This window comes from Narcine bancroftii, chromosome 9 (assembly GCF_036971445.1).
Source record: "Narcine bancroftii isolate sNarBan1 chromosome 9, sNarBan1.hap1, whole genome shotgun sequence".
Lineage (NCBI taxonomy): Eukaryota > Metazoa > Chordata > Chondrichthyes > Torpediniformes > Narcinidae > Narcine > Narcine bancroftii.
Window position 1 is genome coordinate 112766955 of NC_091477.1, and position 13631 is coordinate 112780585.

The 13631-nt window shown below is 42.5% G+C and overlaps 1 protein-coding gene across 1 annotated transcript in view; it reads right to left on the minus strand.

Moving 5' to 3' along the window:
• pcolce2b (procollagen C-endopeptidase enhancer 2b) overlaps positions 1-12696 on the minus strand; it is a 47085-nt gene extending 34389 nt beyond the window's left edge. The window contains exons 1-2 of the mRNA XM_069897379.1: positions 12245-12696; positions 9786-9891 (exon numbers count right to left, since the gene is read on the minus strand). Of these exons, the coding sequence (XP_069753480.1) occupies positions 9786-9891; positions 12245-12318 (180 nt within the window). The 5' untranslated portion in view covers positions 12319-12696. The remainder of the gene's footprint in view (positions 1-9785; positions 9892-12244) is intronic.
• Positions 12697-13631: the final 935 nt, after the last annotated feature.

A 13631-nucleotide genomic window follows, 5' to 3' on the forward strand; every position in this document is an offset into this window, starting at 1 on the left:
TAAAGTAATGCATTTTTGAAGGTCAAACCTGAAGGCTAAATCCAGTGTTAATGGTTGGATATTTAACAGTGTGGAAGAACAGAGGGACCTTGGGGTCCAAATCCATACATTTCTCAAAGTTACCATGCAGGTTGATAGGGGTAAAACACAGGATTCTGTTGACCCCGTGGTTAGGTGAAAAAACACACAAATGCTGGAGAAACTCAGCAGGTCAAATGGTGCCTTTATGTAGCAAAGGTGAAGATACATCACCAACGTTTTGGGCTTGAGCCCTTCATCAAGGTGTGGGGGAACATGAGAGGTGTCTGAACAAAAGGGGGAAGGGGGGGCGCAGGTTGATAGGATCATTAAGAAGGCCAGTGGGTTGCTGGGCTTCATTAGTTAGGTGATTGAAGTCAAGAGTCGAGACGTCATGTTGTAGCTCTACAAATCTCTGGTGAGACCACTCTAAGAAATATTGTGTACAGTTCTGGTTGCATCACGATAGGAAGGCTGTGTAAACTAAGGAGAGGGTACAGAGGAGATTTACCAGGATGTTGCCTGCATTGGAAAACAAATCTGATGAGGCAAGGTTAGCAGGAGCTGGGCCTTTTCTCTTTGGAGTGAAGAAGAATGATAGGTGACTTAATAGTGGTCTACATGATTCATAGCATAGATAAGATAGACAGCTGGCACCTTTTTCCCAGGCCAGGAGTAGCAAACACCAGAGGACATCTATACAAAGTGAAGAGAGGATTTTTTATGGGAGAAATCAGGGATAAGCTTTACGCAGAGAGTTATGGGTGCCTGGAATCCCTTCCCAGGAATGGTGGAGGTGGAGGCTGAAACATTAGGGGTATTTAAGAGACTCCTAGACAGGCAGGTGGATGAAAGTAAAATAGGAGGTTAGGTGATAGGGAGGGTTTTGTTTCTTCGGCTTGGCTTCGCGGACGAAGATTTATGGAGGGGGTAAAAAGTCCACGTCAGCTGCAGGCTCGTTTGTGGCTGACCAGTCCGATGCGGGACAGGCAGACACGATTGCAGCGGTTGCAAGGGAAAATTGGTTGGTTGGGGTTGGGTGTTGGGTTTTTCCTCCTTTGCCTTTTATCAGTGAGGTGGGCTCTGCGGTCTTCTTCAAAGGAGGTTGCTGCCCGCCAAACTGTGAGGCGCCAAGATGCACGGTTTGAGGCGTTATCAGCCCACTGGCGGTGGTCAATGTGGCAGGCACCAAGAGATTTCTTTAGGCAGTCCTTGTACCTTTTCTTTGGTGCACCTCTGTCACGGTGGCCAGTGGAGAGCTCGCCATATAACACGATCTTGGGAAGGCGATGGTCCTCCATTCTGGAGACGTGACCCATCCAGCGCAGCTGGATCTTCAGCAGCGTGGACTCGATGCTGTCGACCTCTGCCATCTCGAGTACTTCGACCACCTACGGCTCCTAGAACGCTTCCACCAGCGTTGTCTCCGCTCCATCCTCAACATCCATTGGAGCGCTTACACCCCTAACGTCGAAGGGTTTTGTTTACTTTAGTAGGAATAGGTCAACACAACATCGAGGGCCAAGGGGGCTGTACAGTGGTTTAGTATTCTATGTTCTAGGTTAAAAGAAATGCATTCAAAGAGTTGAAAACAGGATTTGGAGCAGTATTTGAATGAACAATAGAGTCAGGCTCCAGATTTTTTTGGTTATGTTTCTGCTTCAAGAAATGAATTGGAATGTTAGGTACAAGTGTAGGTTTAGATACATTTTCTAACATGCAGCCACTTTTGTTTTGCAGAGAAAAAAAAAAGGAGCATTGCAAAGATGTCACAGCACAGTCTTTACCAAAAGAAGGTTGTTCACATTAAGCATATAATCCAGTCATGTTGATGTGCTACAGAAACAATGGCATCGTCCTCTTCCTCATTTCAGTCGACCTGCAATTGCCTTCTGCAAAGAGTGCTTGAAAATTGAAAATAGATAAAATCTTCCTTCCCCCTCATTCTGAACCATCTCCACCATCACCACCTATCCGCCTCAGTGTTGCTTCAATTATTCTCTTGGCAAAGGGTTCAATTTTCTCTTTCATTTGTCAAGCAAACTGCAAAATATAGAAAATAACTTTGTTTCCAAATCAAACATTCCAAAACCTGAAATATGTAAGAAGAGCAATTGTTATTAACTTCTTTACGCTGCCATTTGAGACCATTTAATCTGATGCAGCTGCTCCAATGTAGTTCCTGTTTCTCTCTGATAAAAACTAAGTGCCAGACCCATTATTATCCTGAGATTAACTCTGCTCAGGCTGTCAATCAAACCACAGTTCATCTTTATATTTATAGCACAACTATCCATTGCTAATACCATTGCAAATGGTATGTTGGCCTTCATATCAAGAGGGTTTGAGTATAGGAACAAGGATACCTTACTGCAGCTGTACAGGGCCTTGGTGAGACCCCTCCTGGAGTATTGTGTGCAGTTTTGGTCACCTTATCTAAGGAAGGATGTTCTTGCAATGGAGGGAGTGCAGAGGCGATTTACCAGGCTGATACCTGGAATGGCAGGAATGACTTATGAGGAAAGATTGCGCAAATTGGGATTGTACTCGTTGGAGTTTAGAAGATTGAGAGGGATCTCATAGAGACATATAAAATTCTGGCAGGACTGGACAGAATGGATGCAGATGGGATGTTTCCAAGGATGGGAAAATCCAGAACCCGGGGCCATGGTTTGAGGATAATAGGCAAACCATTTAGGACCGAGATGAGGAGGAATTTCTTGACCCAGAGGGTGGTGAATCTGTGGAATTCATTGCCACAGAGGGCAGTAGAGGCAGGTTCATTAAATATATTTAAGAGGGAATTAGATCTATTTCTTCAGTATAAGGGTATTAAAGGTTACGGAGAGAAGGCGGGGACGGGGTACTGAACTTTAAGATCAGTCATGATCTCGTTGAATGGCGGAGCAGGCTCGAAGGGTCGAATGACCTACTCCTGCTCCTATCTTCTATGTTTCTATGTTTAATTTCTCAATAACTGCCCCAGTTTCTCCAAATGATAAAGAATAATGAGAGTCGTAATGTTTTGCAGGCTCTTTGGTCTAACTCGTACATATTTGACCATGTTGTCTACCTGAGCTAGTTTATACACCTCTAAACCTTCCCTGTCTTCATTCCTGTCCAAGTGCCTTTTAAATTTTGTAATTGTATTCGCCTCTACTGCTTCCTCTGGCAATCTGTTCCGTATACACACCACATTCTCTGTAGTAAAAGTTGCCCCTCAGGCCCATTTTAAATCTTACCCTCTCATCTCAAACCTATGCCTTTTAGTTTTAGACTCACTTAATGTGGGAGAAAAGACTATATCTATTTGCTTTACCTTGGTCGCTAATGATTTTTTATTACCTCTATAAGGTCACCCATGTATTCTAGGGAAAAAGGTTCTAATTTATCTGATCTCTCTTGATAACTCCAGCTCTCCAGTCCCGGTAACATCCCTGTGAACTTTTTTTGCACCCTGTTAACATCTTGTCCTTCTGTACATTTCTGAGCTGATTTTTTTAAATGAATTAACTAACAGATGGGTAAGATTCTGTTTTTGAGTACATTACATTAAGATACTTCTGCAAAGATCATTACTGAGTTACTCAAGAAATATTGTGTGGGCAAGGAACCAGAGGGCTGTGAGTGTCCTTGGAACAAGTCTTTACATGAGTCATTGGTAAAGAAAAATAACTGGAGAGGAACAAGTCAGTTTGCTCATGTGCTAGATGGAAAAATATACCATACCCAAAATGTAATGATGCAAAGAAAAGGAATAACGAACTTGTCAACAAAATACTCAATCACATCTTCACTCCACTTTTTTTTTCATAGCTTTGAACTGTTTCTCCTACCTGTGGAAATCTTCTGCCTTCATTTGCAGTGTTACTGAGTCAAAAGGTGGGGTTTGAATCCCATTTTCGAGACTTCAGCATGAAAATATATTCTTACGTGCATTGGAAATACTGTGGGCAGTCTTCTCTCTCATTTGGGAAGGTTTTTAACTCAAATTCCTGCCTGCATTCTCAGCTAGACTTAAAAGATTCCAAAGCATTATTCTGAGAAACAGATGGGAAATTATCCAAAAGCTGAATGCAAACTAACTGCACATTGTTGCACTGAGGTTAAATTACCAATTTAGCATCCAAAGGCTTTCACAATTGATGTGGAAATTTGAAAACTTAAATCCCACCACAGCAGCTAGGAAATTTAAAATGAAGTAGTTAAAATATAATGATCAGTATCAGTGATAATAAAATTCTTGAATTATCATAAATAAACCATATGGTTTATGAATGCCTTTCAGGGAAGGAATTCTGACATCTTTGCCCAGTCTGAGATTTTATCTTCTTTCAGGGACAGTATTGGAAAAGACTGTCCACATGCCATGAATAAATAAGAAAATTTAAAATAGTAACTGTGTTTTAAAAAAGTACTACTGTACTTTGCAGTGAAAAGCTTCAAGATATCCTCTGGCTGTGAAAGACGTATACATCCTTTTTAAAACTTTTTTTATTTTTCACACTATGAACCATATTAATCAAAATACACACAAACATTTCCCTCTTGAATATACACAATGGCATTTTCTCCCTTTTTCCCCCCTCCAAACCCATTAAACATTCAACATATACAATATAATAAAACCATTAAACAATGTCATCACACAATGAAAATAAACAAGAAATTTGTGTCATCTACTTTTACACACTGGGTCAGGTCATTTTGTCTTCTTCTCCTTCTGCATTTTAGGGGATGGAGGTCCGCAGTAGGACTTCTCTGTTGTGTTCCATGTAATGTAACTTTATATTTTAAATTAAACGTTATTTTTTCCAATGGAATACATTTATTCATTTCTATGTACCATTGCTGTACGAAAAAAATAACATATAATTTAAAAAATAAAGTCACATTATTTGAACAAATTTGGGAACCGTACATGGAACACAACAGAGAGGGCCTACCGCGGACCTTCACCCCCTAAAATGATAGAATGAGAAGAAGACCAAATGACCTGATCCAGTGTGTAAAAGTAGATGACACAAATTTCTTGTTTATTTTCATTGTGTGATGACATTGTTTAATGGGTTTATTGTATTGTATATGTTGAACGTTTAATGGGTTTGGAGGGGGGTGGGAAGGAGGGAGGGAAGGGAGGGGGGGGGGGAAGGGGAGAAAATGACGGTGTCTGCAGAGTTTTGCGTTTAACTTCCTTTTTATTGTCTTTGTCTACCACATGTCCAAGCTAGAAGGCCCGAGAGATTGAATTTTTTTTTCCAACCTCTGTTCTTTGATTTGTAATTTTGTAGGCATTAAACATGAAGGCCTAAAAATACCTAATACAGCAAGTAGCATCTATGGAGAAACAAAAATCAGTTAGTCAATGTTTCGAGGTAAAGATGGTTCCCTGGGCCTGGAACTAGTGTTCCTTATATCTAGCTCCTTTTCTATCAGACATTCCTTTCAATTATGAAAGCTTTACAATAAAGGGAAATAATGAGGGGGCAGATTTTTTAGCGTTTATTGGAGGCAGTGAAGAGAAGCCCGATTGTTATTTGTTGATGAGAGAAAGTTAGTGGGCCACTGTTGCATACCTCCTAGCTGATCAAAAGCAGCTTTGACAGAGAAGAGGAACCAGGCCTCATGCTCATTCTTTTGCCTTAGAATGGTACATGGTGTGGAAGAACCTATAGAAGGGAGAAAATATAGAGTGGAGGGAAAACAGAAGTTAAAGAATATAAGAGAATTATAAAGTATTTTTGGACATGCTGTTTTGCTGCTGTGGATTGTATGAATGGTATAAAACTCGTGGAGTTTTTTATCCCCCCTCAATTGAGTGAACACTCTTCCAACCACAACATCTTGAAACTGATGCTGAAACATTTTCAAGAGCTGCCTTTATCCTGGACTGATCTGCAGACAGAGGGTGGAGTTGAGAAGGAGGTCAAGGATGTGTGAAACCAGGTCTGTTCTGCATAATGAGTTCAACCACACAGGGGAGTAACCAAGTTCTAAAGTAAGGGGGAGCAAGCACATAAAAAAGCTGCCACGACACATACTAGATGGTGAGGCAGTGGTTGAATGGCGAATCACACTGATTTTTCAGTGGCATTGGACCAGAGTGGAGATGATGGGAGGGTGCAATTACCACTGTCCAGATTTCAACAATTCTTATCCTGATGAAGGGCTCCAACCTGAAACATCAACTGCCTAGTTCCTCTAGAACGTTATATATTGCTTCAATAATTGTGATTAGGTTACTTGAGCTACATGGAGGTAAACAAGAAAACCTCCACATGCCAGAGTCGAGTGCAATACACAAAAGTCCAGTGCTTTTGTATACAGGTAGTCCCCAAATTACGAATATAATTGGGACCGAAGGATTGGTTGTAACTCAGATTGGACGGAAGTCAGATTTGCCCCACCATGCATGGCTTAATGAGATCTTAAAGCAATTTAAAAAATATATTTTCAACAAATGAACCTTTAATGACAAAAGTCAACATATGTACAGTACAGTACCTTTAATACAGTACCTTTAATAAAGATACTCAACATATGAACTTTTAGTAAATAAAGAATCTCAACATGTACTGTATACAGCACTTTTAATACAAAATATGTAGTTTTATTAAAGCTATTTAAAAAATTTTCAGTCATATGTGCAGGTGGACATAACTCGCGTAAGTCAGAAGTCGAGGACGACCTGTACTACTTCAACTAAGCACAATCTGCTGGAAGAATTCAGAAAGTCAACCATTCTGATCCTGCTCCATCCACCAGAAGATTGTGTTTAGCTTCAAGATTCCTGCATCTGCAGTCTCCGACATGTCTCTACTTTATTCCTTAATCCAGACAAAAGTGGTCTTCACCCAATTAATTCAACATTGTAGGACATCTGTTCCTACCTGGATGCACAGGGCTTGATTGTCTCAGTTTAAAGGAGCAAGAACCAGAAGAGTGCATGGCAAATGTTTTTCTGTTTATTGACACTTTGTAATTCAGGAATCACTAAGTATCATATTTTTCATATTACAGGGCATAATTAATCCTAATAAGATACACGTGTTCTTTCATCCATTTTCCTGTTTGTGAATCTCTTCGGAAACTGACTGCTGCCTTATATTGAAAAAGGTCCCACGCATTCCCAATTAATGATACGCTACACCCTGCACAGTCACTGGTAACATGGAATATCAACTGGTGTTTTATGCATAGCACAAAGTTTACTTCAGATTACTTGTCAGCTGGATATTGGTCCAAATGGGATGAGATTCAGATCCCGGACTCATCACAACTATTATATGTAAGGGGTAAAACTGGCCCAGATTGCCCTTTCTCCCTGCCTCTCATCCCTCTGTCCACCTTTCTGCAGCACTCCATCTTCTCCTATCAGAGAGCTTCCCTCTCCCCGATCACTTCTCAGTCTCTTTCCCTTACCCTGCCCACCTTTGTCCACCTCTTACTTGTTAGCTTGTGCTTCTCCTCTTCCCCTCTCCTTTCTCCCATCCCTACCTTTTTATTCAGGTGTCAGTCTGAGTTTCGATATTCCCGATGATCGGCTTGGCTCGAAGCTTCGACTGCCTTTTGCTTTCAGCATGACCTGCTGAGTTTCTCCAGCACTTTTGTGTTGCTCACCAGATCCCAGCTAGGGATACCCCAAAGGACCCTGCACCAACATGAGACGCAAGTCTAATTCTGGGTTCTACCTCAGCAGAAAGGTGGTGGCGTTCTTTGGCCTCCTCATCTTGGTTTTACTGCTGGTCTAATAGTTTTGGCCATCTTTATGATAAGCTGAGAGCTGAGAAAGCCCATTGCTTCTCGACGACCTGGGAGCCTCCCAGCACAGATTGGGAGCCACTTGCACCCAGCCGGCAGGACCATGGAACAACTCCCGCTTGCCATGCAGTCTCAGATTTCAGATTTTTTTTCCACATTTCAGATTTATTGTTAGAGTATATACATGACATCACATACAACACTGAGATTCTTTTTTCCTGCGGGCACAGCAGATTTGCCATTAATTGATCATGCAAAAAATAAACTGTACACAGTGTAAACATGTGAACAAATAAAAGAACTGTCAACAGATAACAAATGTAAACAAACTGTGCAATACAGAGAGTACAAAAAGAAAATCAATAAAGTGCACAAGTAAGAGTGTTTAAATAAGACTGACATGAACCTGGTGATGCCAGTTTTGCGGCACCTATACCTCTTTCCTGATGGCAGCTGTGAGAACAGCACATGTGCAGGGTAGTGCAAGTCTTTCATGATTGCTGCTTCCCTCTGATGGCAGAGTTCCCTGTAGATGCATTCAATAATGGGGAGGATTTTGCCTGTGATATCCTGGATCTACTGGGACAAAGGACCACTACCTTTAGGAGGGCTTTACGCTCAGGGGTATTGGTGTTCCCATACCAGACCATGTTGCAGCTGGTCAGCACACTTTCCACCACACCTCTGTAGAAATTTGCCAGGGCTCTGGTGTCATATCAATCCTCCGCAAACCCCTGAGAGAGGGGCCGACGTGCTTTCTTCACAATGCCATTAGTGTGTTGGGACCAAGAAAGATCTTCTGAGATAATGACTATCAAGAACTTAAAATTTGCTCACTCTCTCTACCTCTGATCGCCCGATGATCACTGGATTGTATACCACTGGATTTCCCTTCCTGAAATTAACAATCAGCTTCTTAGTTTTGGTGAGGGTTGTTGTTGGTGCACCATTCAGCGAAGTTTTCAAACTCCATTCTGTTTGCTGACTCATCCAATTCCTTTAAACAACCCACTAATGTCGTATCGTCAAAACGGCTACCTGGTGATTGAACTGAATGACACACTGATCCAGGGCAGCACTACATCATCCAGGCCAACTATAGCAGGCTAGTGAGGAGAAATTCATGGATCTTTCCTCGGCTTCTACCAGGAATGGGTTATCAACAAGTGGGTTCGAAAACTAAATAAAGTAAGGTTGAATGCAGGGATGTACCAGTGGGGTTGGGGGGTGGGGGGGGGGGGGAAGGCACCACTTTTGAAAAATGTGCTCGGGGAGCTGTCGCTCCCCCTCCACACACCCCTGCCCCCCAGCTACACCACTGCATCCACAACTGGTTACAAGTTTTCACATTCTCTTCCACATCAGTCTAAAACAGGCATATATCACCATTAGAAAGCAAAGTGAGTGAATTTGGATTAAGTTGGATTATATGCACGCTCATTCCACCTATACTTGTTCCCAGAGCAACAGAAATGCTTCAGGGATCAAAAAGGTTTCAATGGCAAAGAAAGATACTGAAAGAATAAGTGGCAAAATATATTTTCTCCTGGTTGAAGAGTCAGCCATGGCCTTGAGACATCTGAACAAGCACAAGAAGTTAGAAGAAACTTTCCTTCCAAAAGAACTACTGTTTGCTTTAGTTCACTTGGGAGATTGTGCCAAAGGTTGTAACACTATTTGAAAACGTTTCTGAGGAGTACAATATTAAAAGATATATGAAAGAGAGATCATTGAAGATCGAGTTTTGCCAAGACCAACCAGGAGAGAACAAGTGGCTTCACACTTTATTTATGCAATTATGTCTCCACTGAACAACTTTAATCCACAGTTCATGTCAATGAGGGAGGCAACTACCACCAGTTATTATTTTTTTACTTGCTGTAAACATTTAATGATTTTAATTAACTTACTTTATCACATCTAAATTTGCTCCTCTTAAATGGTTAAATAAATTCTGATCTTTTAAAAATAAAGTTATTCCTGTACTAAAGAAATTTAATTCATACCGTGATTTTCCACGTGCATTTGCTGTTGGGTGGGTAGAGTCCAGGGAATCCCTCACTTCCAATGAAACCTGACAATCCTCTCTGAATCCCTCCACATTTAAAGTTCCTGGAAATTAATGAAAGGAAATGAAAAAAAAGAAAAAAGATGACACCAGTGTTACATCATAGATTAGCAGCAATAGAAATTCAACAAGATAATGGTATCTTTAAAACAATAATTTTTATTAATAATAACATTTTTACTTAAATGACCATCTCACCCCAAAGCCACTTTAATTCTGTCTCTTCAGATGACTTTCTGATGAACTAAAATGCTTTCTTCAAATGTCATAATCACATGACTTGCTTGAGCAATACTGATACAGTTCATATTACTACAAACTCCAACAACTATCTGGACTATACTTCCTCACACCATGTCTCCTGCAAGGATTCCATCCCCTTTTCTCAATTTCTCTGTCTCTGCCGTATCTGTTCCCAAGATGAGGTCTTCCAGACCAGAGTTTCTTAAATGTCTGCCTTCTTCCACAAATGTGGCTTCCCCTCCACCACTTTCAACTCAGCCCTTACCTGCATCTCCTCCATTTCTCGATCATCTCCCCTAGCCCCCTCTGTCTTTAGAGACAACAAACATAGAATCCCCCTCATCCTCACCTACCACCCCACCAGCCTCTGCACCCAACTCATTATTGGCTTGAATTTCCGGCACTTACTTCAAGATCGCCCCCACCAGACACATTTTTTAATTTCTTCCTCGCTCGACCTTCTGCAGGGACAACTCTCTTCGTGATTCCCTTGTGCACTCATCCCTCCCTACCCATCGCACCCCCAGCAACTTCCGCAGGAGGTGCAACACTTGCGCCCACACCTCCTCCCTCACCATGGTCCAGGGTGCCAAACAGGCCTTTCACATGAAGCAACACTTCACTTGTACATCCAAGGGATTCATTTACTACATCCAGTGTACCCTCAAAGAGGGAGATCACTTCACTCAACACCTCCTCTGCATTCGCAACCACAGTGACCTCCCGGTGGCCAACCATTTCAATTCTGGTTCACATTCACGTCTGTCCATGGCCTTATGTACAGTCTCACCCTGACCACCCGCAGACTGGAGGAACACCACCTATTTTTCTTCTGGCCACTCACTAGGCACATGGCATGAACATCAACTTTACTGGTTTCCATTAAACCTGCTTGCCTTTTCTTTCCCCTCCCCTTTCGTCTTTCCAGTTCTGTCACCCACAGATCCCTGCCATGCCCCCTCCCTCCTTTCTCCACCTATCATCTCCTGCCCTCCCCCCTACTCTTTTGCTCAGACGCTTGCTGGCATTTTCCCATACTTTGATGAAGAGCTCAAGTCCGAAATATCAGTTATGTATCCTTCCTTTTGCAATAGAAAGGACACTGTTCGACCTGCTGAGCTTCTCCAGCATTTTGTGTTTTTAGTTTCCATTTCCCAAAAGCCTGAGTCATATGGCAGATGGCCTTCTGTTTGAACAGATGTCTTCCTGATATAGTCTGATAAGTCTTACGACTTTTGAATCAGGTGCCAGGTTGGCTGTTTTAACATTTTATTATGAACTCTGTGTCTTTCTCTGCTTCTACGCCCTCCCCACCCCCAACAGTAACTCTCTAAAATCTAAAATGAAATGAAGAAAATCAGAAGCCTGCAACATCAGATTTACAAGTGACTAAATCACCCTTCATTGGTGCGGAAACGTGTCTGAAGGCTGCGCATTCCTTTCCAATTCGGATCGCGGTTACTTTTTAAACAAAAGGTATTCAAAGCCAACCAGTAAACGCTTAAAAGGGTGGACCAAGCAAGGGAAACAGCAAAGCCATCACACCATTGACCTCAAATTAGATTCCTCTGCAAGTATTACAGTTGCTAATCCAATTGTGAGTGTTTAATTGGAAGATCCAAATTTATCCTCAAATTCTGGCTGTGTTCAGTAACCAATCTGTGGTCCCGCTCTACACGAGACACAACTTACTTGGTCTGATCTTTTAACTATCTCGTTTTGCTCCCTGACTTTTACGCACGATTAAGATTCAATTCAGCAAAATGTTGTGACATAATTATATTGATTTTTCTCTTAAGTAATGTCAGGGTCGAAACATGCAAAATACACCGGGCACATTCGGTCTAAAACAAGCAACTCACAAAATGCTGGAGGAACTCAGCATCCATGCACAGCAGTTGTAATTTCAGGGACAAACCCCTTCATTTCGGCCCGAAATTGCTTTCCTGATCCCCTCAGTTCCTTCTGCACTTTGGGTGGTGCCCCAGTCTCCTGACATGAAATATCCTTGATCACTTCAAGCACCGTTTAAAAGTGGTCCTTAAATGAAATCTTTTTCCAAGAGTTTTCCCCAGCGCTCAGATCTCGAAATCCTTATGACTTCCTCAGTTAAACTTTCATGAGCTTGTTCTTTACAGACAAGTTGGTTTTTACCTTTTTCCGATGGGAAGCTGCGCCGAAACTAGACTCAAGCACGAAAGGTAGAACAGATAAGCAGCGACTTTCATGGCTCTCGGCGTGGATCAGGTCAGGAGGCTGGGAGTGAGACTTAGCCGTCTCCGGAGCCGCGACTGCAATACCCTGTCGGAAGGCAGCAGGCTCTCTGCACATCAAGCTCGCGTGTTCTGCGGGGAAGAGGGAGAGCGGCTGCCCGGCACAGTCGTCTTAAGCCACCCCCACCCCCCCCAAAAAAGAAACAAGGTTTATTTACGTGGACGTTTAAAGGAAACAAATGTCTAAATTTAAAATTTGTTTCAAAGAAAATATGCCAAATCCCCTCTGTGCCACGGGAAGCAGCTCGTTCAACGGCGGAGAGGATAACCAGTCTTTTATACGCGAGGCTGACTTCAGAGATGTGAAGTACAGTGTTTTTCCATCATCCTCTGGAGCTATTCGTCGGCAGATTTCAGGTTGCCACCTTTGGTTCAACCCCAGACTCATTAGGGGCGGGGAAAGGGGTGGAGAATGAACGTACTTCTCCGGAGATGGGCCAAATTCGTTCAGAATTAATGCCCATTGATGCACAGAAATGTCTCACTGATGGAAAGATCATTTTTTAAAAAACGATTCCTTTGGTGTGAAACAAAGGCCGCAGACACCGTTTGCAGTTAACCCTTTGGATTCCGTGTCCCTCTTTTCCCGGACTGGTTTTATACCAAACTACCAGCTGGATCGTAGTTTACCCACGGACCCAGTCCGGAGTATAGATTATGAAAAGTTAAAAGTGGCCCGAATCCAAAGGGCTAATATACAAAAGTGCTGGGGAAACTCAGCAGGTCCCGCGGCGTCCGTAGGTGGCAAGGATACATAACCTTTACGGGATCTGATGAATTTCTCCAGCACTTTGGTGATTTAAATTTATGATTTTTTAAAAAATTGGCTAGCTCCATTTAAAGGGCCTGTGGTGTTGGGGGAGGGATAGAACTTTGGTTTACCATGAACGACGCCGAGGCAACCCAATCTTATTTTAAATCACTCCAATGGAACATACGCGACTTTTCTAAACTGCATGTTGTCCTCAGGGTGGCTGCAGTGGAGTGGAGACTATTTCCCACCTCTTTGCTGAATGCACATTCACAAAGAGTGTGTGGAGGATGTCATGGTTCACCCCTAGCAGCAGTGTGACAGAGGACTTTCATCTATGGGCTGTTCCTGGGGACACACTCTGAGTCTGACATCCAGAATTGCTGGAAGACCATCAACTCAGTGAAGGATGCTCTTTGGTCTGCCCGAAACCTGTTGCTCTTTTAGCATACTGAGATGCCAGCCCAGGAATGCTGCCGACTGGCACATTTCAGGGTGCGGAGTACATGCTGATGGA